The sequence below is a fragment of the Scophthalmus maximus genome, chromosome 12 (assembly GCF_022379125.1).
Source record: "Scophthalmus maximus strain ysfricsl-2021 chromosome 12, ASM2237912v1, whole genome shotgun sequence".
Classification (NCBI taxonomy): domain Eukaryota; kingdom Metazoa; phylum Chordata; class Actinopteri; order Pleuronectiformes; family Scophthalmidae; genus Scophthalmus; species Scophthalmus maximus.
This window is the reverse complement of record NC_061526.1, coordinates 1,592,407-1,620,053: the sequence shown is the minus strand read 5'-3', so window position 1 is coordinate 1,620,053 and position 27,647 is coordinate 1,592,407. Positions and strand designations below refer to the sequence as shown.

The 27,647-nt window shown below is 42.5% G+C and overlaps 1 protein-coding gene across 9 annotated transcripts in view; it reads right to left on the bottom strand.

Annotated features, from left to right (window-relative positions):
* LOC118288383 (sodium/potassium/calcium exchanger 2-like) overlaps positions 1-27,647 on the bottom strand; it is a 42,536-nt gene that overhangs the window by 8,097 nt on the left and 6,792 nt on the right. For 3 of the 9 annotated variants that reach the window (XM_035614418.2, XM_035614410.2, XM_035614426.2), the window contains exons 3-8: positions 15,410-15,457; positions 14,305-14,413; positions 11,173-11,187; positions 6,694-6,744; positions 3,600-3,698; positions 2,047-2,129 (exon numbers count right to left, since the gene is read on the bottom strand). In XM_035614418.2, coding sequence (XP_035470311.2) covers positions 2,047-2,129; positions 3,600-3,698; positions 6,694-6,744; positions 11,173-11,187; positions 14,305-14,413; positions 15,410-15,457 — 405 coding nt within the window. The remainder of the gene's footprint in view (positions 1-2,046; positions 2,130-3,599; positions 3,699-6,693; positions 6,745-11,172; positions 11,188-14,304; positions 14,414-15,409; positions 15,458-27,647) is intronic. The other 6 variants (XM_035614451.2, XM_035614459.2, XM_035614469.2 and 3 more) reach the window with 6 other exon arrangements.

Here is a 27,647-nt window from a genome sequence, read left to right as displayed (position 1 = left end):
TGAGATGGTAACAGCTGCAATCAGCATGTTGAATTTGGTAAAATTCTTTTTTTTTACACAGAGGCTCCATCTGGATCAGAAAAAGAAAAGAAAATGGCTAAAGAGAAAGATAAACAAGTTGGTTTTTTTTCATATAGTTTTCGTTGAGATGGAGAAGGTGGGATGAGTCATGAGATCCTTTAGGTTATGATTTCCTTTGGTTTACCAGTAAGTTATTTAAAGACATGATTACAGGAGATTTACACGCTCATGAATATTCAAAACGCGCACCGAGAGTAGAAAATCCTGGCCATTTTTTTTTTTTTACAGAAAGGCAATTTGCTGCGAGTAATATACTGAATGTGCTCAATCAAAAAAGATGACTGTTCCATGATAATATCTGTCAGTACTGCTCTCCGGCGTTTTACCGACAAAGAAGGGGAGCTGGTAAATTGTGCTGATTTTAATTTGACCTTAACTATTCCCCAATCTTGGTTGCCAAGGTATCCAGGAGGAATTGGACAATTAGTATGACGGGGCCTCTGGCGGCATACGAAGGTGGGAGCTGTTTCCAGCTACTTTCTGGAAGACAGACAGTTGCACTGTGGGACGGTCCTCTAAAAATAGCAGCATGTGAGATTTGAGCACGCCAATAAGTGTCCAGCTCCTCTAAATGCTGTGAATCGCATCTGTCAGGTTTTACAACTTCCCCTTCGAAAAAAAGTTTCGAAGCGAGTCTGAAAATTTATCTGAAGGAGGCTGCATCGCCTTAATTTTTACATACATATCAGTTTCAGGGGAGGGATGAAAGTCTTATCAGTAAAGACTATTATAAACCCAAGAGTGAGAGATCAATCTGAAAATAACTGCAGTGGAACAGATCAATATGCACGTGGTCATGTCGAGTCTCAGAGCTCGTAGCCTATTCTGAGATCGTCCTAGATGCATCCACACGAGTTTAAATTTACAGATGACTGTTCCTGTAAACTGCTCTGTCATAAGCAGGAGGGATGCTGTGCGTCAGCAACTGCCGAATTTCAAGATGGAGAAAGATCTTTTTTTCAACTCCTTGGGTCCAACAATTGTTGGTTGTTGTCTTTTCAATTATTGATTGACGTTGTATATGCAGTAGTCTCTAAATCAGAGTCTTTAATCACCAAAGAAGCGATTTGAATTGTGAATTGCGGAAAAGTTTGATTGCTTGCTTGATCTATGTATATTTTAGAAAAACTGTGATGCACTATCAAACAGCCTAAAATGAAATCAGAAAATGATTTGTTAATTTTCAAACAGCGTTTAAAGTAAATACTTCAGCCACTAAGACCAAGTTGAAAATGCAACTTTTTGAAAAAAGCCCTTAAAAAAAATAAAAATGCTGAGTCCAGTTCGTTTTGCGGCCTCTCTTGTAACCATTGAGAATGACTGGCACGCCCGTGTCCTCTGCCTCCTGTGCCACGTTGAATCGCTGCCCTCTTGCCCCAGGACCGTCTGCTGGCCTGGCGGGCCGCCGTGTCCAACCGTCATCGCTCATGCCAGCACAACAGCTGCAGCTGCCATTTTGAGACTCAGTGTGCCCGGGCCAAGCGTCAAAGTCAGTGTGTGTGTGTGTGTGTGTGTGTGTGTGTGTGTTTGTGCAGAGGCATGTGTGAGAGCATGTGGTCGTTTCGAGCGCCCAGTGGTGGGGGAGCAGCAGGTGAGTGAGGCGTGTGATTACAGAACTCTGTGGGAGGAGGTGGGTCTTTGGCAGGTCTGGCTGAAGATGGAGGTAATCGCCCAAGAGCATGCTGGGAAATTATCAGCAGCAGTGACCTGTGCCACAGCCACCGCAACCTTTGCATCAATCACGCTCAAGGTGGAACACAGACACAGATGAGAGGCATAAAATATTAATAAATCTCTCTCTGACTTTAATGTCAACCTATCAGTTTTGTTCCCATTTCATAACTCGACCCAATTAGCGGGCTGGGGGATATTTGATTTGATTGACTTGAGTTTTCCCAGCAGACTGCACTCCTTCCTCTGTTGTTGTGTGCGCACAGTGCATGTATGTGTACTGTGATAACTTACCGTCTCTCCCTCTTGCCCTGCCGTTCCATTCATGGGCGGCGTCACTTCCACTTCCACACTGGAGCTGTTTGGGAGGTTCTTATCTGTGGGACGTTGGAATAACAATTAAAGTGAAAAGCATTTAGAGGAACAAAAGCTCCTGATGCTCAAAAATAGACATGGGAGTGTTAGTTGTTATGACGTACAGAGATGTGGGAGACAGCATCTCGCCAATGTTAAGTAGTAAACCCGTTTTTCCATCCTCTGCACAAAACTGCTCATTGGATGATTTGATTTAAATCTCAAAGACTTTAATTGACAACTTATATGAATACAATATATGTAGTCTATTTCACCCACATTTCTGTCGTTGAATCTGATGTGAAAACGTGCTATCGCCCTGTGTATGAATGTGAACGTCTATTACTATCACCCCTCACCCTCATCCTTTCCTGGTGGCTGATGGGACTTTCATTTGAGGCCAGACTTACTTAACAGCCCTTATTAAAACACAACTAGCCGAAAGCCGTGTAATCAGATGATAAAACCGTAATTGCCGTAGAAATTGCTTTCATCCAAGGGTGGCAGTGACACAATTAGAAAGATTCTCGGATTGCTCATGCAACCTGAGACCTCTGTTGTCCGACCCACGACCTTGCTCCTTTGCTTGGATGCTGTACGGATAAAATGGAATATGAAACTAACCACATGCATAACACACCAAAGAGAGAAAACGTTGTCTCACTTTAGACACCACCGACTACATCTAAGATATGCATGGCCCGAAAGACCAGTCGTAAATTTTGATTAAGATGGTAATATGTTAAGGCAGTGCTGTTAGCATAATTCTGCCTTGTTGATAAACATCTGTCTCCCTTTGATTCTGCGGCTCGGACTACATTGTGACCATGAAAGCGCTTCCCCTGGCCTCCTGTTTATCCCTTTGGTGCGGTGCTCTTTCAAGTGAAAAGCACACATAAATAACACTTGGCAGTGAATGTGATTGATTCAAATGCCGCTCGAGGACAACACTTGCAATCAATTTGCCAGTTCTTGATAATGTCATGCTTGTTTAACATCGGATGTGATGCTCATTAACTCTTTGAGGAGGACAGTCCTAATGGCCAATATAAGAAATATAAATCCTTGTAGTCATGAGGTTTAAGCAACAACAAGCGGACCTTAGTGAACAATAATCTAATATTGATTTAAAGCAATAGTTTAACATTTTAGGATGGATAAACAAAATTTGACTTGAAATTGGGAACAGTCTTCATACCTGTTTGTTTAATCTTAATAAAAACAACACATTGGTTTATTTTAGGGATTAATCGTTGAGCATTAGAGTTGCTACTAAATTGTATAACCTTTGGACGGAGCTAGGCTAGCTGTTAGCCCCAGTTTCCAGTCTTTATGATATGCTAAGCTACCTGCCTGGTAGCTTTATATTTAGTGCATAGGGCATAAAAAAGGTATAAGGCTCAGCAAAAAAAGCAATTGCGTATGTTGCCCAAAATGTCAAGCCTCTCCTTTAACATCTAAGGAAAATAAATGTAGCTGTTTGGTTTTTTTACCTGAACGGCTTGCGACGCCATTGGCCTTCTCGCTGTCTTCCACTTGGCACTTCTTTTTAGCGATTTTGTGAAGGATGGAGGCCTTCTCTCGAAATTTACCTGCAAAAATAATCGCCAGAGTGGTTATAGAAGGAACGGAGCGCTGCAAGCCGCAGCGTCTTCGAAGCCTCTTGGCCTCGACCCAGTCAGCGCTCCTCTGTCACCTTTGACCCCTGAAGGGTCACATTTCAAAAGGCGCAGTACAAGCAGGGCAGGGGATCACACAAAACTGCCACTGACACAAAATCAACAGTCAATATAACTCAGCATATCATATATTGATGATCCTGCAATGTCCTGGTCGGGAGCGATCTGCCCCCTGGAGCTCAGATAGACTCGTTTTCTCGTTCCGTTCTTGGTTCAAAAACTCACAAGAGATGTTAGTTGAGAGGCTAGTGCGAAAGCCAAAAGCACGCAATGGTTTAGCTGGGGACAGCTATTCATTCATTTCATCATTAGGATAGCTTTTATCTTGTTTTAGCATCTTGTGAACAGGAGTGCTTCATGTTTTTCATTGCAAAAACACACACAGTTGGAGAATCTAACAGATGCTATAAAAAATATAAATAAATAACAGACAAGATTCTTGGTATTGGTATATCAACAGGTTCCATATCCTCAATCACACAGGAAAGATGGTGCTGTGACGCAGTAGACTGAATTAAAACCGCTGATCAATTGAACATCATGACCTTGTGGCTTATATAAGCTGCGTGCCCTTTTGACATTATAATCAACGGCTCAAGGCAGTTGTGCTCATGCTGTCATGACCAGCAATGACGGGCTGCTGGACTGTGAAACAATGACTTTCCATGAAATCCCCACAGCCTGCAATCCGCCAATGACTCACTCATGAACCATATTTTTAGTGCTGAGAAGAAGAAGAAGAAGAAGAAAAAGATGAAGAAGAAGAAGAAATATGACTCCAAATGGACCAGAAACATGTAGTGCAGGGTTTCAGGTTGCCATGTGATACAAGGTAGATTTTAATAATTGATGTAACTTTGGTGTTTTCAATTTGACCCCAAGAAATTCTGGCTGATCTATCGAGTTCCTTTGGTGTAGAACCCCTCGTGCATCATTAACCGTGCTGCTGTCGTGCATCCATGTTTAATTTAACCGACTTCCTGTGCGTGTCCGACTTTGCGTGCATGTCCTGCCTTGTCCCAATCATTGCGATAAATTTGAAAGACTTTTTTTCTTTCTCTTCATTTTAAGAGGGCACGGCTGATTTGTCAGTGCTTGTCACAGTGACGCATCAATACGTACTCCACCCAGCCATGTCAACGCCGTCTGTGACCTTCTGGCAAAATCATTAACCACCCCAAGTCACTACTGGCCTTCCTCCTATCTCCTCTTTATCACTCTTTATTTCTCCACCGCTTGTTTTATTCTCACTCATCTATCTTAGGCAAAAACCATCTTCCTCTCACTTTGTCTCGTCATTTATTTGGCAAAGCACAGAGCTTCCCCAACCTCCCCCTCGTTTTCAGACACACACATGCGCACAAAGCCCAACACATATACTGAACATTTTCACAAGACGACGTCAAACATTCCACTGCCCTGACATCACTCACCTTAAGCGGCCATTGTGAGTCGGTTGTGCGCGGCAGTGAGTGTGCACTTGCGTGTGTTCATTTATTACGATGTGGGCGTGGGATATGGGCTTACGAGTGGCAGGGTTGGGCTTTCTGCTGAAGTTATTAAAAGGAAATTCTGTGATGTTAAAGAAACCCACCCTGTTATCTGGTTTCAGTTCTGGCTGTAATATCTACAAACACCCACATAGGTAGAAGTTACCACAGAATCAGCAAAATAGGTAAATATAAATGGGTTATAAACCATTAAGTTGTCAAACTAGATAACCAATACAAAATATCTCAATCATTTTACCCCCTCCTGACCACAAGAAATACTGAGTATCTTTTTTTGTTGTCCATTTCATAATCAAAAATCCTTATTTCAATAATGTACAGCCCACAGCATAAATCAACCAATTGGATAAATTCATTTACAATTTATTACATTTATGTGATTCAACCTACTGCGTTTTGCCTTTTTTGAGGTTTAGTTTGAAATTTCATTATGCCTTTGTTGTGCGGGCAAAAAAAAAAAGAAAAATCTAACCATTGAAAACTAATTAAGAGAAGTTTTTTTTTAAAAATGGCTGTCTTCAGTCTGTGTTGTATGGGGAAAAAAACGCTGGGGGGGTCCATATAAGGGGCACACATTGTCAAAACTGCACCATTTGCATATTGATGAAGCAATTTCCGAGTCTTTAAAGAATAAGCAAACCCGGCCCTCTTCTAGTCATTCATTTTCCCTGTCGGCTCTGCTCGTTACGCAACCACTGGGTGCATGAGTCACTCCGGTTTGCCAAATTCAGCAACGCAAGTCTTACATGTGCGCACTCGCTGCTGGTGCAAGTGAGCGCCGAGGCGTGGATGATGCATTTCTCAGCAACACAGATGGGTAAAGGGGCCAAAATAAGAATGAGGGGGGGGGGAAGAAAACCTTGTGCTTTGTGCTTTCTCCGAGCGCGTGAGTGTGGGAGGGAATGGTATGTACTGCATCTGCATGTGTGTTTGTGTGTGCTTTTATCAGCCTGCATCACCTAAAATGTTAAAAGGATCCAAAGAAGCAGAGGTGGCTTTCCCAGAGAATCAAACATAAGCAAAATATGACTGTACTTTTCTAGATTTCTTTGAAATATCTTGTTATTGTAGAGCAAAAGAAAAGAAAATCCATAACAACACAGCACCACAGTAACACACAATATATCTGGGCAGAAATAAAAAGAAATCAAAATGAGAGTAAAAGGTCAATTTAAAAAAAAAAAATGGCATGGCTACCATGATTTGCACTTAAGTCAGTGAAATCTCAGGTTGTCAAACTTAAAGGCGAAAACTGTATGTCACAAGCAAATACAAAAAAAAAAAAAAAAAAAATGGCGCTGAGGGTGCTGTTTCATGACGGAGATGGAGAAAAAAAAAACAAAAGGGGTGACAGAGATTGTCTCAAAGAATCAAGAAGTGAAAACTTTCAGGCTTACCTTCCTCAGTCATTGAGTGATAATATTTTAGTTTCCCATAAGTCCCAAGCTCTACAACATCACAGCAAAAGACAAAGGTAAGGCAACGGACATACAGAGAAAAGGAAAAGAGTGAACATGACAGAACAACACAAGTTGCTGGTTCTACATCACACAGGCACAAGGTGACATACAGGAAGACGGAGTCTCTCCCGCTCATCACTGCATAAGTGCAAAAAAAAAAAGCAGCAACGATTGAATTACTATTAAAAATACATTATAGTCTTACAGTAATTCAGTCTGGTAAAAATGCCTGTCAGTGGCGCGGGCTATGGCTATTAGAGAAGATTTGTGAGAGTAAAAGGGAGAAGGAGAAGGGGAAGTCAATACACTCCTATAGAAAAAAAATAATAAGAGGTTCATACAATGGTATTAGAAAAAAAAACAAACAGAACAGGAAAGTCAGAAGAAAATTTACTGGGTCAACATGCAACAAAAAGATGAGTCCTCCTCTCCTCTGCGCGCAAGCGTATTCAAAGGCTTGGTGATTCAGCATTTTATTTTCCACAATGAAACCCGAACAATTAATTTGATTCCCTTACTGTAGCAGTTTTCCGTGCGACAGTAAATAGACAGTCAGCACATCTGCATGATGAATTAGCCGGGAATTCAAACCCTGCCGCAAAAGGCACAGATGACACGGGACCAACACCAGTCTACCACCCGCACTGCACTTTGTCGTGGAAAAGTGGCTCACAGCTCGGGAGCCGCTCCGCCTGTTTTTTCGAAAGGCAACTTCTGCTTTTAGCCCTTCTCTTTCCAGGTTTTTTCACCAATAGCTCAAGTGACATTTTTACATTACTATTAATATCACTGCCATTTTCTTTTTCCTTTGTCCATGTTTTGAGATATCTGGCTCTGAGATTTCTGCTTCTTCCTTTGCCTTCTCAAAACAGTGGAGGTGAAGGAAATCTTGTTTGTGTTGCTCAAACTATGAAAAACAAAAAACGCAACGCCCAAAATTCTCTGAATAATCCACAGACCTCCCTGTGATCTCTTTTATTTTGGACGACCAAAGAAGTAGTCCCTAGAAAAATGCCTTGGAATAATTTACAAGATTAATTTTAGCTCTTCCGTCATTGCAAACACCATGTTCGAAACCCACGTTATGAAATATTGAACTGTTTTAAATGGGCAAGCTCTCTCCTTCCTGCCTCTCAGCTCCTATGTTAATGTGCTGTGACTCTGTGCTTTCTTCTTCTTCAGCAAATGAACCTTTTTCATTTTGGTAATCTAGGTCACTGTCTTTCTTAAGCAAGGGTTCGGTGTATGGGGTAGGTGTGCAATACAAGTACTGTATAAGCCCACATGCACTATCATCCAGCTCTGGCCAACAGTGGGCCACCACTCCACTCCCATGTGAAAAGATTACGGTGCGAATCTCATGCCAAAATGCGTGGCTTGCCGGCCCCGAACGCACAGTCTGATGAGGCAAAAACACATCCCGTTGTAGAGTGTCTTGCTCATCTGCTGCGCTCCCAGACAAGTGCCTCAATCCCATATGATTAGGCGATTTGGGTTTGAAGTGCACTATGACTATGAGGCTGGCCTCTCGCTCGGGCTACTCGGAGGGCAATTAACCCACAACACAATCACCGCCCGGCCCGCACAGTCGCCTGTTTGCCCTCTGCGACCAGAGAGAGGGAGTTGTTGTTGTTTACCAGGGTCCCTCTTGTCCTTGTTGCGTGACCTCTAAACCTCTGGTGAGCCGCATACGAGAGCGCGTGTGCGTGCATGCCCGGTCTGTCTGCAGGGGGTTGGGGTGTCAGGCGATTTCACAGTCTGTGCTGAGGCAAAAAAGGCTTTTAACATTGATTCTTTCACCCACCCAGGACACAGTGGCTCAGAGGGCTCTGGAGGGGGACGTGACTTCTCTGTGTGTTTGTGTGTGTGTGTGTGTGTCTGTGTGTGTGTGTGTGTGTGTGTGCGATGGTGTATGAGTACGGTTGGAGTGATGATGAGTTACTAAGTGTAGTTGGCTGGTCACAGTTACATAACATACTGGAAATGCCATTATCCATCAAAACAAAATTAAGGGGGGAATGATTGGCAATATCTGCTCAACGAGGGGGTCCTTAAGTTCATTAAAATATATGTATTGAAGGAATCGTTTCATATTTTGAGACAAACAGTGTATGACAGTGGTATGGAAGGCCCATACCACTCTCATACACTGTATGTCCCTTTGATATAAAGTTGGAAGCAGCAGCCTATTAGCTTAGCTGAGCATAAAGTCTGGAAACAAGCGAGAAGATTTAGGCTGACCATATTCAGACATGAATATCAGACATGCCTATAGGCTATATGTCTAATTACCTCGTAAATCCAGTATCATACCATTTATTTTTAAATTCACAAAGGGGTTCGAACATATGTCGCTGAGGTGTCGGTGTCATGTGTAATTTTTGGGCAAAAATGCTACAAGAACAGTCGTAAATTGACAGAAATAATTGAAAACCTACAGCGAAATGTCAATATTTCTACATTCATGGAAAATGTATATGCGTTGCACAAGGGGTGGGAGGTCAGCAACAGTGAGTGCATTATTGAGCCGTGTAATCGATGGGGTCCTGGGTCACAGACAGCACTGCCGGTGGGGGCAGCAACAGTATGGGGCAAACTGGAAATGCTGGCGGGATTAATAGATTTACTTTGAGCACGAAATTAAATTACATTAATGGAAAGTCATAGGACAGGAAGCTCAAACCATAATGTAATGTAGGCTTACTTACCCATTTTTTCCCCCTCATTTGCTCACAAAATCATCTTTTGCTGCCCTTTGGGATATTTTCTCCCATGTCCGCAGCAAAAACTAACATTAAAACAGTTTGCCACACCCTCTATTGCCTCACCAGTTTACCCAATAAGCATAATGTCTGCCTCCATGGGTTCAGCACGATTGTCCCAAATGACCTTGTCTTCTCTCTGTTTACCCCGTGGAGGACTTGTGCACAACATCTGCTGACTAAAAAATGACCTCACGTCAACAAAGCTGGTCATGGCCACGCTGGTAGTGTGAGCCATCTTTCCAGTATATCTCGGTGAGATGATGAAAGCATCTGATGAGATCGCTCGTCTCTGCCGCCATATGTATAGCTCGGCGCAACACCGTCACACAGCAGTGATGTTATGTAAAGAAAAACAATAGGAGACTGTCAGATATTTGATATCAATAACAAGACCATTTGGTTATGGTTAAATATTCCCGTATGTCATGAATTTGCCACTACTAAAAGGTTTTGCAGTCATATACAGGCTTTAATCTTCTTCCATATTGAGGTCAACTTCAATTTTGGATATGTACCGAGTCACCACAGAGTTCAGAACCTGGGGTGAAAATTTTTATTGAGGGGTTTGAGCTAAAGGCATGAGCCTAGCCTGAATTCGGAGTGCTGTTCTAGGAGGGGGGTTTGTTTCAGGGCTCAGACAGTAGATTGAGAGCCTCCCTGCCCGTCTCCCTCCCCATCTCTCTTTATAGTTTAATATTTCATGCCACTCCTGAGCGACATTGTCTGTAGCTCCACACAGATGGAAAAAGAGATGCGGGCACTTGTTCCTGGAAATAACTGTAACAGACCATTACAATGTTCTCGCCAACAAACAACAAAAAAACCCACATGCAGGATTAATGGTCTCTCATTAAACTGAAGGACAATCACTTTAAAAAGAACAGGAAAGTTGTTATTCCTGGAAAAAATATGAACGCTAAACAATCATCTGCTTTTTCTCCCAGCGAGCAATCAATAACAGTTTGTTGGGAACAGCTAATTGAAAAAAAAAAAAAGGCTATCAGATATCACTAACAGATATCACTCTGTTGTCATTAATTATTCTGTCAAGCTCTTATTGACAAAGATCCTGAAAATCTGTGGGAGGAGATGTCTCGAGGGTTGGGAAAACAGCTGACAAACTTGTCTCCATCTTCCCAGAACATCAGTTCATCAACTACAGCACAACGTTGTGGAAATTAGTCCACAAAGCTAGATCTCCTTCCTGACTCGATATCTGCAGAGTTAAAGACTTTCAAGAGTCCCCCCAAAGACGGGCAGTTGAAGGACATTGTTCACAGGGAAACCCAAACCACTCATCTTGGGCCACTACCTGTGTCACAGAGAACAACAAAAACAAAGCCACAAATAAAGGCAGTTTCATAAGAGGAGAGAGAGGATTAGGGGTAATGGAAAAAAAACAATGCAGAAATGGTCACGGAGGGTTTCCAGGGAGAGTACATCCACAGAAGAGAATGCGATATTTGAAGGAGTCTGCAGGGATGGACACCACAGAGTTGACATACAGCACAACGGCGCTTGAGAAAAGTATACATAGGGGACACGAAGGGCGAGAGAACTGTCTCCAGGCTGTTGGAATGAGAACAAACAGATTTTTTTTCTTTTGCTTGGGGGTTGGGGGGGGGATACAGAAATTAGAGGAGTAACTCACCAGAGTCAGCAAATTCTGAGGGGACAGTAGAAGACAGAGAGATAGGAAGACAGAAACAGAGAAAAGATAAATCCAGGTGATATTTAGTTTGATATGGTACATTTGAGCATTGATGAGAAATCTGCATTGAATGTGAAATTAAAAGAGCGGGACGCCCATTTTATTTGTGCTTGTGAAATTATTGAATCGTTTGAATTTGGAGGAATAATTTCACATTTTTGGAGAATTATGATGATTCGCTTTCTTGCAGAGGGTTAGATGAAGAAGTCTGGGCTGGGAGACAGGTAGCCTAGCTTAGCATAAAGAGTGTGAATAGGGGGAAACAATGAAACTGGCCCTGTCCAAAGGTAAAACAAAAGAAAAAAGGAATAAAATAAATGCATAAATAATAGATAAACAGACAAGATACAACATGTTTTTCAGAGAGCTTTAGATGTGCTGGTGGTTGGATTTTCTTCCCTCCTGTCAGAGCCAGCATGTGCATTTTTCCATCATGTATGCAAATCTAAGGTAACAGTGTCCTAACCCACAGTTTACATGTAAACAGGAGCGGGGTATCAATCTTTTGATTGACAGTAACTCTGTGCTGGAAAGCAACTAATCTTATTTCCCACAATGTCAAACGTACACGTCCACACATGTTTCCCCCGACACATCCGCAAACATTGATCAGGGTTTTTTCCTGAAAATAAAGCTTGTCCACATTCTATGCTTCTTTTCTCCACAATCTGGCCACGTTTGCTGTAACTACTGTAAGCCTACTTGTGTTTCATCAAACTCAAGGTGAAGAGCCAACATAGCAGGATTAATTATAGCTGGCCTGTAATGTGTAAACATTTGAAGGTGTCTTTGGTGGGCCACAAGATAGATCAAGTGATGCAGGAGGAAGGGAGTAAATGAAGCAGTGACGAGTGCTCAGGCCAGGTAAACCCTTTAAACACGAACACAATGACACACGCACACGCACACACACACACACACACCTCTCTAACTATCCCCACTCCGAAGAACGGTAACCACTTCCCAGCACTCTCAAAACAACCTCAGACGTTACAGCACCTCTGCTCATATGCGAAGCCGACTTTATTTTGGGAAACGGTCTATGAAAAATGGATGGATGTAGCCCGGCCAGCTCCCCCGTGGCCCCCGCTGAGCTACACTTAAAGCCTACGAGCATGCAAGGACGAGCAGCACAGCCTCCATCTGTGATGGGTGCACCTGTTTATCTCTCTCCGCGCTGCAAGCTCATCAACGAAGTGCCCCTTTACATTAATGGCATGGGTAACTGTGCATAGAACACAGTAGCACATCTCTGAATCTGGCACACCTTCACTGGACCCGTGCAGAAATGCGATCATTGAAATGATTTAACACTTTAAAACGACTAGGGCACGTGATGAGCGCATCATCACATGTTCACTGGAGCGGGTAAAAACTTGCCAATGTGCGAAATGGAAATATCAAAATAATGTAGTCAAACCAAGGCTGGGGCGAGAAGGGGTTGCTGTTGTTCTCTGCGGTAATTAATTCAATCGTCACGTCGTGTCACACCGGAGTCATTGTTTCAGCGCATTTCCTTTCCAGTCCGTATTTTGCAGAAAGTCTCATCAGTCAAATCATGTGAACTATCATTCTCACATTTTGACTGTCTTCATACTGGAGCAAACATGTTGCCTGTTTGACCGTTTTTTTTTTTTTTAAATCCAAATATTAAATACAACATTTACAAAAAACACATTTGTAGATCAATTATTGCATGCATTTTAGTGACTACGATCAGAACACGGACAAAAAAGCTGGTGGCCTCAATCTTTCGATTGCAGAATCCATTCAGTTCATTCTGTGCATGTGGGATTTGCCTAAGAAGACCAAATGCAGGGTGGTGTATGTGTAACCCTCTGCTGTACATTTACAACCAGCCATAATGACATCCATTCCCCCAGCAGGCTATGATTTACATTTTAATCACAGAGATGGAGAGATGAATACACTTGGATGGGACGCCCTTGGATTCTGTGTGCAACAATTGGTTGATGCATGTTAATGGGCACTTTAAGGCCCGTCTTGGCTTATTCATCTTTGCGGAGCTGATTCATTCTAGGTTTGGGTTTCAAGGAGTCATTTTTCAGAGAAAGCTGAAATGCCTGCTAATGTTTGCTAATGCAATCACATCCAACCAGAGGAGGAAATATTGAGTCTGACTTGACACAGATTTATGCTTATAAATGGCCTTTGGACCTTTTCCTGTGTAGAATTTTGTTGTCTATTTATGTTTATTACTGATGCTTTGAAACACAGAACATACATTTCTGTGAAAACATAAGGAAACAGGAGGGGGTAAAAAAAAATGATATCATCCAGTAAGCTGGTGTTAGTATTCAACATTAATATTCATTTTTAAGGATTAGGATTCATCACATCATGAGATAGTCCTTCCACATCGAATTCAAAGACCTTTCACCGAAGCTAAAAAAAAAGAATGACAAATTCTTCAAACCCTCCTTAAACCCATGTTGCCAGTTTTTACCCCATTAACGTAGATTTTTTTTTATCCTTTTCCTTCATCTTTTTCAGGGTGGGATGAGAGTGGGATGACACTGCACCTCCCCTAGCGTATTAACATATTCATCCCCTGCACCGAGCACTGACACTGCCGTTTTACATTTCCTTTAGCTAAGCTAATGGGCCTTCATCTTGGATTAAAGGAAAATGATCTTCCACCTCAGCTGTGCTCTGACACAGCACTAAGCTTGTCTTGTCTCGTGTGGACCTATTTTTAAAAATGGATCAATTCCGTCTTGGCATACAGCACGGGGGCTAAGCAAGTATTTCTAAATGTTGATGGTTGAGACAGGATTTTAAGGGGAACAATGATGGGAAATGGATACAGTGCAAATGGATAAATGCCAATATTTCCATTTGGACTGGCCGGGATCAAAAAACAGTTTATTGCAGTAAAGGTTTCTTCAAGGTGAAAAATAGAGTTTTGAATTTCATGTTTCCGTTTACGTCACATCTGACAACAGAACTCATGTCATTTCAAGCGAGAAAGACAAAGAAAGGAGGAACATCTGTACTGTACATTCCAGAGATTTGAGGAGTTGTTTCTTCTGAGCCGTTTGACGGACTTACCTTCACTTAAAGGGTCTAATGTGTGAATCATCAGCTGGAAAATGCTGTTCCTCATCAAGCTGTTGTGCAGGGAGGCGGAACTCCCCCCCCTCTGCAGTCGGGGCCTCGCCTGCGAGAGGAGAAACAGGCTGTGATTCAAACATTCTGCAGACTGAGATGGGGCTCTTCAGTATCGTCCAAGTAACTGGTTCTTAATTTTGTCAAGAAGCGAAATACTTCCCTCTATCTAATCTAAGCACTTCTCAAAAGCTACTTCTTGTCCAAGCTTATTTAGCTAAGTGCAGGAAACTATGCTGTTTTGTAAGCGCATTTCATTTGACACATATTACTTTACATACTTGTGCTTAACGCTTCTTCCATTACGAGCAGGATTCATGTTACTGCGACATTCGTTCATGCATATATGCTCCACCACCTTCAGTCATGCAACTAGTTGGAATATGATTCCCTAATCCTCTTTTACAGAAAACCCCAAAGCAGAACCTACAACCCTGTCAAACTTAAGAATAAGTTTGACAGAGTTAAAGTGGCATTTGACAAGTTCCCCAAACCAACCAACCAACCAAACCAAGGTCACTCCAGCAGTTCAAGCTGGACTTGAGAACTGTGGGTAATAAGGCACCGTTGCAGGCGGCAGCTGTTTGGAGTGCGTTCATCTTTGGTTGCCCACAGGTAATGCATAGGCAGGAGCCGCCGGGTGCTAATTCACAGGGCCATACGGGTGAGAGCGGGAGGCAATGTGGACTGGCAGGGCTCGAGATGTGGCTTCTCAATGTGATCCTGATGATTTTCCTTTCCGTTGCTCTGTTTTATTGGCTTTCTTTACAATCCGGGTAAATTTACCCTTGTACTTTTCTGGAAGTGTAAAAGCATTAGAAGAGTCGTAAGCCTTATTCTCACATGGGACTCCCTTGATTGTCTTTTGCATGCTGTGTACATAATGTAATCGTCACCAAAAAGAACAAGTCTCCGATGGTTAGAGAAAAACGGTGCACGTCTTGTTCACAGTATGGTGGGAGGAACACAAGTTGCGCTACTACATCTACATAGAAACAGGGCAAACACTGAAGCAGAACAGGAAGAATGTCAGTCAGACAGGACCTACCGACAACTTGCCGTCATCCTCTGGAGCCCCAGGACTCGCCTTCTCATCCAACACAAAGAGAAGAGGTAGTCAAAGTGGGGAGTGGGAGAGAAAGAGAAAACAGGACACAGATGTGAAGCATACCACACACAACCACACAGACAAGGACGAAAGGATGAGGAAGGGACTTTACGGCACGGTTACGGAGATGCTGATGACTGACTGTGATGTAAGTGGACAAGACTTGTGGGACAGATTCCTCCCCACTGCTGTGCCCGCCTGCCTGCCGTGTCAGTCACAAGCTGAGCGGGATTAGTGTCTACTTGAATTTCCTTGAAATTCAGCCCCTCAAATACTGCACGTCTTTTCAATTTCATTAATTTAACTCAAGGATGTCAACTCATATCAATTCTTGCATATTTTAGTAGCTGTAAAAGTCGAGTAATGGTGAAGAGGTAGCAAAAGGAAAAAAACCTTTCAAATACAAAGAATCTGCAGTTTTCTCTACAGATCTGACAAACAACCTGAAAAAAACATTCAATAGTTCCATAAACCACGCTGCTGCTCACTTCCGGGAACTATTGAGAGGCTCCATTTTCCTGGTCCATTGGAGCGAACGGGGATGGCGCTACTCTCTCCCTCAAGGGCTCTGCCGCCGACTAATAGCATTCGTCTCTGCATTTACCAACTCTTCGCAGAAGACAGCCATCAAGTGTTGTATTGTTTTAATGGCTTTTGCTCTGTCCACTGTTTTGCATGAAATATGCTATGCAAATAAAGTCTGATTGACTGAATTAGTGAGCTTTTAAGGCTTATGATATATGGAATTCATTGTCTTTGGACAGAGCCGCATTCTAGCCGTTTCCACTTGTTTCTCGTTTAAACGTGAAGCTCTGCTAAGCTTACCACACAGCACTGGCGACTTGCTCAGCTTCATATTTACTGTAATGACAGAAATGTCTTTTTTGAATTCATAGTGTCTTGATAAGTGCAGAGTACTCTTAAGCAACTGCCTCGCAGCTCTAATGCTGTTAAATAACGTGATAACTTGGCCTCAGAGTAGAATTTGCCGCATCAAGTGACTCTTTAACGCTCAGTTTTCTGCCATCGTTCTCAGTGGGCCTTTTTTCCCTCGTCTATTTTTGAAACAAAAGCCTTTCACCAACTGTCGGACTGAACTGCGCTCACTTCATCTCCAAAAACTTGAGAAGGTGCTCCCGGGATAACGTTCGCTCAAAGGCCTCTGTTGTCAACTACAAGGGAACAAACAAAGAGCTTTTGTGGGGGCACTGGTGTTCTTGGAGGGAGAGCCCAAACGAAATTCAAAAAAACATCCACATTTTAACCAAATATACAAATTTTAAGACAGAGCCTCCAGGCCTGTCAAGTGATTCATCTGCATGCTAAATGACACTGCATGACACCGCATCTCAAATCGCTTGATGACAGGAAAGGTGAGTGCAGTATTAATTCCAGTTAATGAGGTGAAAGCTTATGTGGCTGTTAACATTCTTCCCAACAGATTTATGGATTTAAAAAAAATTAAATATTGTTTGGGCTCTGTTGACTTATCAATTCAAATTGGTCTTAACTTGAAAGAACGTTTATTTGCAAGCTGGCTTAATTTAAACAAAAAAGAAAAAAAACCACAGCAGTCCTTGAAGCAGTGAATGTCAGTATGTTCCACTGCTCCAGGTTTACAGCAAATAATTTATCATGCATTAGGCAATGCCTCCGCATAGCTTCACAATAATTATAGAAATGTTGGAGCTGAAATTCAGCATTGGCCTACAAATTAAACAGAAGTTGAGCTCATCCAGAGATTTTTCCACGCAGCTATTCAACTATAACCCTAATTTTCCCCTATTTTATATCTACAGGGAAATTCCCTGCACACTCTTCTAAGTTATAATTATTCTATTTCATTTGTTCCCTACCACCATCCTCAAAGGCAAGACAGTGGGGTTACGGGGAGAACAGGTGAATGTGCCAGATAGAGATTACACTGTGGGTTGATCATTAAGCCAGCGTTTAATATTATGACTAATAATCACACAGGGAGATTAGCATGTTCCCGGCAGTTTGTGCGTTCTCTAATTCCGGCTGCTCTGCCTTACAGTTCTTACATAATGTCACATCAGAATCGTTCTTGGAAGTGGATCAGCTGAGGGGGAAATAAATGTTCCTCTGCAGCCGCATGCATGCGACGATGTGTTACGGGGAATTATCAACCAACAGTGTGACATCATGCAAAAGTACTTCCGCTTTCACCACTCAAATTGCCCACATCTTAAAAGGGGGGAGGGCTTTTGGAGAGATCTGAGCACACTGCTGAAACGCTGGGGGCAGAGCTGGAAGTCCTGACTTTCGAACATCAGCGGATTTTAATCAGGATTATAAATCTTCGCATATAAAATCTGAGAGGACACAAAAGGGAGTCTATTTCTGGTGGAATTTGATTTGCATTTTCCTTTTAATATCCAAGTCAAATAAGTAAGGAGAATTTTTTTTTCAGCTTTTTCATTTTTTCCCACACATATTATAGTGTGTCAATGTTTGATTAAATCCATCAAGTTTGATCCTTCAAATCCTTGATTTACTCCTTAATATACCCTAGGTAAATTACAGAATACAGGAACGGCGCTCAGCATTACATTTTATAAATCTAATGAGCCACTTTCCATTTCACTTCCACCTAATTTCTTTTTCAGCGATACTCTGTTTTCTGAGTTTGCAGCTATGAAATGAAAGCAGGGTCCATATCATTGGAGATACTGCTTCCAACTGTCACACTTGGTCCAATTTCCATTTCTGTGCACAACATGATTTAATGCTCTGGAAATTACAAGTCTCCCCAAAAAAGTCCCCAACAGCATCAGATTAGTTTACATGCTTTCATTTCAAATGTTACATGAGGAAAAAGTAATAACACTGCCATGTCTGGACGCTAAACGCAAAGCTACTGCTGGGATGACATGCATTTAGTTTAGCATTAAGAATGAAATGGGGGGGGGGGGCATAAAGGTCATCCAATCAAGTAAAGATAGTCTATAACCTCCTGTAAAATGGTTAATGTCATTTTAACATATACTATGTGTTAATTAATGAACTTTCGATGTGCTGGTGGGTGGATTTTTGTTACCTTTGGCCTGATTCATGCCACAGTAGCCATTTTCTCCTTCCTCTGGCCTCTAAGCTAGAGGAAGGTGGAAACTTATTGATTAAGCTTTGAGTCAAGCCCCGCTCTAAATATGTTTTGAATGTAGACTTTTAAATTTGTCTTTTTTTTTTATAGAACAAATCGAACTGTTAAAATCAAATGACAACTTCTGTACCCTTTAAAATGTATCTTAAAGGTTGACGCAAGGTCATGTGGAGATGAATGTAGATAGACAGGCTTGTTGTGGAAAAAAAAAGAAGCCACGTGACAGTAGATCTGACATTTCTCATGTGACAAATGCTCTCGCATTCAAACATAAGCATCTGTCAGCCCACGTATGCGAGGAACTGTCAAGACCACACTGCCTGGCTTGTTACGCAAACTCGGAAAGTGAAATCTTGCACAGCTCCAGGCGTTTACCTGCACGTGCTTACAGTAGGCAGAATGTCTGTCAGAGCATGACAGAACACCCTTCGAGATTTGTCCATCTAGATTCATCGTGTTCGAGCAAAACTGTTGAGCAGCACGACTAAGCAGCATCTCTCTCTCTCTCTCTCTCCCCCTCCCTCCCTCCCTCCCTCTCTTTTCCGTTTTCTCCGGGAGACGATAATGATGTTCTTCTAGGAAAGGAGGGAGAAGATGCACAACAAGTCAAGAAGCCATCCACTTGCTAATTAGTAACCCCTTCATTTTTCTAACAAGCAGAACTAATTACAGGAGCTGCCACGACACTGATTTCCCACAAGGCAGCGCTCATCAGGACTAAGCCAAAATTGCTTCCTCTTACTCCCTCCTCCAGTGAACCAATCAGACGCAGGCTTTTGGGAGACAAATCAGAGAAGAAAAACTGCTGTGTCATTTTTGCAAGTGACTGTAATCACCCAACAAGGAGTTTGAACCGGCACCCAGTACTTTTCCCTGTCAGTGCTACATGTGACTTGCAGTGCTTATTGTATTACAGTGGATTCTTTTTTTGTGTGTGTTACTGAATCTTGAGTTACTAATAATGATAACAACAACAATAATCATCATTTATCAGAATGTTTTAGCAGAGCAATACATGAAGGGCATAATGATCAAGCCTGCAGTTGGTCAGAGAGCTGAGCTGGTTTTCGGTCGGCAGATGTGGATAACAAGAAAAAAAGGCCTGGTTCTATGTTGTTGATATTGTAGCAGACGTTGAAGGAAAGTTTCTGAAATTACATTCTGCACCCTGTCCAACGTGCTCCAACTGCAGCACACCCTGCCCCAGATTTTTATTTAGCTGCCCTCACCCGTTTGTCTGCGTGTCCTGAGAGAAATGTACATTTTGTCTTTGTTTCAGGTTTCGACGTATCAGCACTGGTCCTATTGTGCTGCCATTTCCTGAGGCGGAGACACCTTTTATTTTGCAGAGAGAAGGGCTTCCTCAGCAGTGACAACCAGACCAAACTCAATTGTTGATAGCGGTCCAAATCTAGTTGCCCTGAGGCAGTTGGGAAGCCCCTGCTTTTTTCCCAGGTATCGGTCGCAGAGATAACATGTCTGTGCTGCAGCCTTTCCAAATTTCTCTGTATTTTCTGTAACCTTCTTGTTTAGTCCGGCAAAAAAACCATGAGATTGATTTTTATCAATGCACAGGAGATGTTATGAAGAACTTCACATTTTATAACATTTGGTGAAAGACCAGCTCTGTACACACACAGACAAAGTCAGAAATGCGAGGCTCAGTAGCCAGCTTGGACAAGAAAAGCAGAGCCACCATGGCAGAAGCTGAAAGGTAGACGCACCTGGCTGTATTTATATTAAAATCGTCCACCAATGTGAACCGAAATCACAATAGAGTACTGCTGCATCAAGCTCACTCTGCACCACAAGGACCTGCTGTGTCAGAAAGGCAAGTGTCTGATGCCAGTCCGTCATTCAGGTCCAGACCTGAGGGCTCCCAAACATACTTAGATTTTAGCAACCATTACCCAAACAGGAGCAAAAAGTGCATTTGTAAGCGCTCTATTGAATGAATAGACAATTGGTCCTATACTTAGTTTTGCAGTTAATGTTTGATTGAATATTAATAAGGAGCCAGGAGATGGCTGTTTTGACGTAAATTTTCCCATCAAGGCAGCTACTATCCCTTTATAGTTCCTCACACACACACCCACACACACACACACAAACCTTATCGTGGAAAGAAGCCGGAGGTGGAAGCTTCCTTCTGGTTTGTCAGGTTGGCCTGTGACGTTTAGTACAGACAGGGTTATATGGTGATAGAGCCCTTGCAGGTAACCTTGGGCCTGAGTGGCGATGGGGTTGGGTTGAGGGGGGCCTCATGCCTCATGCCTCATTCTCATCACCAGTGACATAACAAGTACTAACACGCTCAGATGAGAACAGAGGGGGGGGGGGGGGGCATTCAGCAGATTCACTCAGTAGCCACAGAGCATTTTCTAATTAGCTCATTTGAGACAGCCTGATTGCAATCACTTCTATTTGAAGACCTCCTCCCTTAGATTTGTTTTTTGAATTCTCCGTGGTTATCTGCGTGTTGTTTGGGTCAGTCTGCAGCTGCGAGATCTACACACGATGACGTCAGTGCCGTGGATTTCGCAAATTACGGGTTTCGAACCACACTCTCAGAGCTGATGCGAAGGTCAGCTGTAAGGAGTTATGTTTGTAAGGCCTGCCAGCCTTCGGGCGCATCAAACAATATTCACCGTTTCCATCTTGCTGGGCTGTATGTCATTCCATACACCCACGAGATAGAGATCTCGGTGCCCTTCACATGATGCTTTTACAGTGCAGCTACATTAGCTAATTTGACCCCTCCTTCAAAAATAGCCCATGATCGATAAGGCTTTCAGTTTCTTGCAAGCCTCAACATTTCACCTTCAGGCTCTCCCTTCTCCCGAAAAAAAACCCAACAACAAGAATTTCTTTGCATTAGGCGCCAGCAAGACTAAATCTGGATGTATGTATGCCTTAAACTTCATAACACTGAGCCTATGATTTAATTAAATGAGGGAAATATGTGTGAAAGTAATCACATTTCAGTCCAAGGATTAGGTAAAAAGCATGCCCAGGACCCTCAGACCACATAAGTTCATATCATATCTGATGATCTAAAACTACCCTCAGGTCTAAACAATGTACAAATCAAATATAAATGGCCTCCATTGAAGACAGTAGTTACAGCTGGAGCCAGATCCGTTCAAGCTGTCTGGGCCACATCCAAAAGTGGCTTTCTCTGCCATGTAGTTCCCAAGTGCTAGATGAAGGTACCCTGTCTGAAAAACAGCTCACATTTCCGATACTGTTATCTAAACCGGAACATCGCTTTGCTTAATATATTTGAGTAAACCACCCTCCACTTGCAGGGACGACTCGGCCCAAAACTCTCTTTTAACCAACCGTTTATGTAATGGTCAGCCAATCATGACTCATCCACATGACAAAATACCGAAGAAAGCAAAAAAAAAATCCAAAGATGGACTGACAACGAGGATTTGAAAGGGTCATCTACCTAGAGCAGAAAACATTAGTCTCACTGCTGCTTCACCAGCTCGCTTTGACTTATTTTTCTTGAGCTATTCCCAAGGTATTATGGCTAGACCTTGCCTTGGAGAACAATGGTGAAAATTGACACTACCACATTTAACAACAATGCATTAGAGCAGGGATGTCAAACTCTGGCCCGCGGGCCAAATCTGTAATCTATAATTATATTTGGCCCGCGAGATAATATCAAATTTCTATTTGAGCGGGCCCGCCGGTAACACATGCACCGCTAATAGTACAAATCCCAGAATGCTCTGCTAGTGCCTTGGAGCATCAAGACCCGCAGGCATCCCCTCCTCTGTTTTCATTCATTCGCAACCTCATGCTACCAGTCACCTCGGGCAGATGTCAGACACCCTGCAAGGAAACCTGGGCCATTTTGCGTGCTGCCAAACCATAAGAACGCAGATTTCTACCGCCGTGTTCCCAAGTGCACAGTTTGCTGAAAAACTCAGTACTCAGTACTGAGTTTACACGGCGATTTGCCGACTTTGAAGCACAGAAATGTAGATTTGAACTGCTCAGTAATATGTTTGCAGTTGACGTAGAAAGCGCACCAACCTTGCTACTCCAGGGCATGGACTTGAATGGTTGTATTTTCATTGAAGGAAATTATCATCATTGTTATTATTATTTTTGTTGTTGTTGGCCTGTGAAAAAATGATTCCATTGAAAATTAACCGAAAAGGCTACAGATGAAAAAAAAAGAAGAAAGAAATGAATGCCACTGACGTCCTTTATTTGAAATTGATTTCTCAGGTGTTTATAGTATTAAGCTTTGCTTGTTCCAGATTCAGTGTTTAAGTAAAACTTAAGTCTGTTCCCATATGAAAAGGTGCATTATTATATCTAGAAAGAAGGGAAAACATGCTTTTTTTTCAATTAATATGAAATCTGGCCCGCGACTTTATCGCAGTTTTTAATTTTGGCCCACTGTGTATCTGAGTTTGACACCCCTGCATTAGAGAATGGGCTGAGGTTGAGCTTGACAGAAAAGAAATGGAATAGCCAGTGGGGCTGAGGAGGTGCTGTCCATGGTGCTGCACCAAGAGCGAAGACTTGGTTCAGTGTGACCGGAGACAAACAGACATTTAAAGTTCATTTTAAGGCAAAAGGCTGTAGGACATAAAGACAAAAATAAATGAATAAATAAAGAGCAGACTTGTTGAAGAGAGTACAAAATGATATCAGGAATGAATGACTGACATTTCTGTGGAGAGGCGCATATCCACATCTATTTATGTTTTGTAAACATCTCTGAAGTGGGCCAACTCACAACGAATCTAATTTGCATGTACAATGATCTTTTTTTCATTTTCAATGCAGACTTCATTGTGCTTTTGATAATTACACATTAATATGAAACAAGAGACGGGGTGACCTTTAAATCACTAACAACACTGGGGGAGGCAGTGAAGAGCCACGGTGCACTCTGTAAGAATGAAGAGGGGAAGCCTAATAGAACAACAGACAATTGAAGACGATATAAAAAGAAAAGCAGCCATCAGCAACTATGATGCAAATGAGAACTTCATTTGTGCAATTGTTACGAATGAATGCAATTAAATTACACTTGGACAAAAGCAGGGGCGTTGCCGAGGAACGACGACACCGTCAGGAGAGCACGCGGCATAATTGTAGAAAAAAAAGAAGAAGAAAGACGGTGAAAGAAGCAACTCTGGCTCAACCCCCTCCCCTCCGCTCTGGATTTCTAAAACTCGACACAATACCTCTATCTCAGTTGACTCGTCAAACCTCTGAAACATGAAAACTAATTTATTGGCATGACAGCACAGCGCTCTCACCTCTCCACCCTCTTTGGACGAGGAGTCACACCTGGAACTGGATGATAAAACTTGGACTCCTCATCGTCATGGTGAGATCAAAGTCGCAGGCTTTCTATTTTTAAACCATCGGACCCTGTCTCTGTTGTCACTGGCCGAGCTCAAGCTCCACAAAGACCGTTTGTCTCTCTGTCTGTGGGCAGGTACACTATATACTGTACCTGTTTGCAAAGGTGTGTGCATATAACCGTTAAACTACACCAGTGCCCATACACATAAATAAAGACAGTTCAGCTTAGCTTTTTCACAATTGAACGTAAGGCATCAAACCATCGGTAAACTTATTTTCCTCTGCTTTCTGCTCCTGTAGTCACCTCTACAACTCTTCTTTCAAAAACGGATACAAACATTAATTAACATTAACATTAATCATGCTTTCATAGGACTACAAATAAAGGAAGATGACACATACCACACAGGAGACATCTAATCCTAGTAGCTCACAGCTTCTACATGCTCGAATTCCTTTTACAACTATAAATCATTATTTCCTACAATTTTGCTTTACAACTGCCAATTTCTATCCATTCAAGCACAAAGACGAAAATCTGGAACACATGATATGGGGAGGAGCTTAGTTAGTCTAAGAACTAAGATAAGTCCCATGGATACGTCACCAGCAACCAAAATAAACTGGTAGCATGTGCAGCGCAGCCTGATATCACAGTTTATGGAGGTGGGAGTTCACTTGGATTGGGCCAGATAAAAAGTTAAAAGGGGCATCAGCCCCGCAGCAACTGTTTTTATGTGAGAACAGAAGGTGTACACAGCATCAGCGCTGGTGCTCGAGTGTACAAATCCACAAGGGAAGAAACACAAATGGTCGGCTCCCTGCACAGAATCAGCTTTGTAACCGATCTTTGAAGTGCATCCTGATGGAAGATCTCGCCTCCGTGACGCTATTTATAGCCTGGTAATGCATCAGAGGTCCCACCTTCCAACTCAGCAGAACCAACATCTGCCTCGATACACACACCGGCTTATATAGCGTTGATGATAGCAGAAATCCAACATTGTGGTTGGACGCAGAATCTTACTTCAAGACTCTAATTTGCAAAAGTAACTGAGACTTTTTCCTCTGTCGATTCACTTTCTTTTTTTACTATTACTTATCAATCACTCCATTCGCTCAATCTATTACAGACGTCACACACTCAGCTGTAATTTCTGGTTCAATTGTGCATTGTGATAGCAACTGTTCAGCTACGACTTGTTCGATGTGTTGTCAGATGTGGCTCTGCTCTTTTTTTTAAGAAGCTTACTTCATTATCATGACTGACAAACACAGATTTTTGGTATTTCACGACGATTAGAGCGAGGGGGTGGGGGGGGGGGGTGTCACTCCTCTGTCTTACATAAAGCCACAGTGCACAAAGTGCTGGCTAATCTGATCTGTCTGAGGCCGTATTCTCAAAAACAGCCAGTCAGTCCATCAGCCAAACAATGAGAGGCCACCAGATAACAAGATAAGCAAGGGCCGGCCTGGAGAGGTGGCCTTGAGGAGGAGGGGGGGGGGGGGGTGCAGATGATGAAAGACCCTTCTAATGCCGTGCAGAGCCAGAGCAAGCCTGCAATGCAACGCCTAATAAATCTGACCTCATGCCATGTCAGACCTGACCTCTTTAAAACATCCACAAGGTTTTCTAAGTGATAAAATCTGTAACAAGGGTTGTGTGAAGAACAGGGGAAAAAATACTTTTCACTGTGGAGTAGGGGTGTGCGATCTGACCATTTTATAACATAACTTGGCATATGATCTGCTTTTCAGAGGAATTGTACAGATCGCAGGGAAGTTGCTCTGGTTACAGAAAACTGCACGTGCATTCATTGCAACCAACTGATATTCATTTTTTATTATATATATATTATAATATTTGGCGCTGCTAACAGTGTTGAATAAAAAAACGTATTGGTCTATGATAAATCTTCCCCAATCCTGAGCGCTGTGTGTCTGTGTCTCGGAGCTTGCCCGATGCAGGGGGCATGCCCAGCTCTCACTGCCCAACCTGACAGGCAGCATGGTGAGACCCAGAGACAGACCGGCTGCTCCGTGTGGTGACAGCAGTGTGAACCAGTCGAAAGAGACAAAGCTCCTTACCACAAGAGTAACAAATGTTTTGCAATTAAAGTCGGTAGCACGAGCGATCTGAAGAAGCATTTAGTGAAAGTGAAAGTGAAAGTACCCTCTGCTTCTGCTGGTCCTAGCCAAAGACCCGATCTGTTATTTTTAAAATACATGTTATTGTTACTTTTCTTTTTCTGACAAAAGGAAATAGGAGGGGATAACCTAGACAGTGAGAAAGATCGTTATTCAGATAGTGGATTGTGATCCATCCCAAAAGATTGGGATGTGATCTTTTGGCCAGATCACCCACCCCTACTTTGGAGTGTGTTAAAGATGCCAGAATTGATTGGCATGGCTGACTGGGCCATTATTTTTGTATGGGTAAAAAATGGTGTAGGACAAATGGTTGGGAAAATGGAACGCCGTCAGCAGGCAAAGCCAACTCTAGTACAAACACGTTTGTTGCTTCTTCAGTGGAAAAATGGTTGAATCGGAGAAAGAGATATTCATGCTCCTCCATCTTGTGCTGCCAGGATCGTTCAAGCTTGTGAGGAAGCCCTTGCTCCTCTGTGACCTTGAGCAGTGTCTCTACAGCCTGTACAGTGAGGATTCACTGCGGGTGTGAGATGTGCGCACTCAGATGGGGACATAAAGGGCATCACGCACCGGGTGACCTTTTCTGGCCCCTCTGCACGCACAGGATGACCCGGTGATCACCAATCAGGCCTCTGTGCATGGGCGTGAGTCGCCTAACAGAGTAAGAGGCTTAACTGTACCAGAACGTGCAACAAATCAAGGCAGCGATATTGTAAAGAAAGGCCATCTTTGACCTTACGAAATAGCTCACGTGGCCAAGATGCTGGGTATAATATACAGTATGTGTGCTGCAAGCAAACACAACAGAAATAGTATAGCGTATAGCCACAAAAATTACCCAATAAAAACGTAATATCTAAAGTTTCAACAATGTTATTTGTTGCAGATATATTGTATTAGATCATATTACACTGCAATGTGTTCATGTTATTTTTTTTTTTTCTAGACAAGACACTTGTGTTGCCTTATTGTTGGAGGTCAGTGTACAACCAGTATTTTCATTTCAATTTTCATTTCATTTTGTGTCATTTCTGGCTTGTAAGTGTGTTTAAATAGATTTTTTTGAAAAAACTAAAGTGTTTATCTTAAAAAAAAAATAAAAAAGGCGATGATTTTAACAGGAAGGAACATTTAAAGTAAATGCAGGACCGTGTCTCATTAGGATGGCAGAGGTGGCGTCCTACCTCACTGGGCTAAAGCAGAGTGCCCTTGTTTTAAGATTAACCAGCAGCTAAGCACTCATTAGGTCAACAAAGGTATTAGCCACCAATCAGGCCACAATGAAGAGATAAAACTTCCATCCCACATCTGTTTAGGTCAAAGATGAACAGAGGAAATCGCATCGTGCACTCGCATCAACCGAAGTGAAACAGGATTACATGATCCCATTACTGTACGTTAAACTGAGTTACGAAGCTATAAGGTTGGATTTTTGCGTTACACTTTGATTTTTTCTTCTCTATTTGAGATGTGAAGTCCTCAAAGGTTAAGCTATTATCCTTTGTAGTTCTCCACGGCTCTACAGACCGCTTTAGCGTCTTTCAGCTCTTTGCTCTGGTT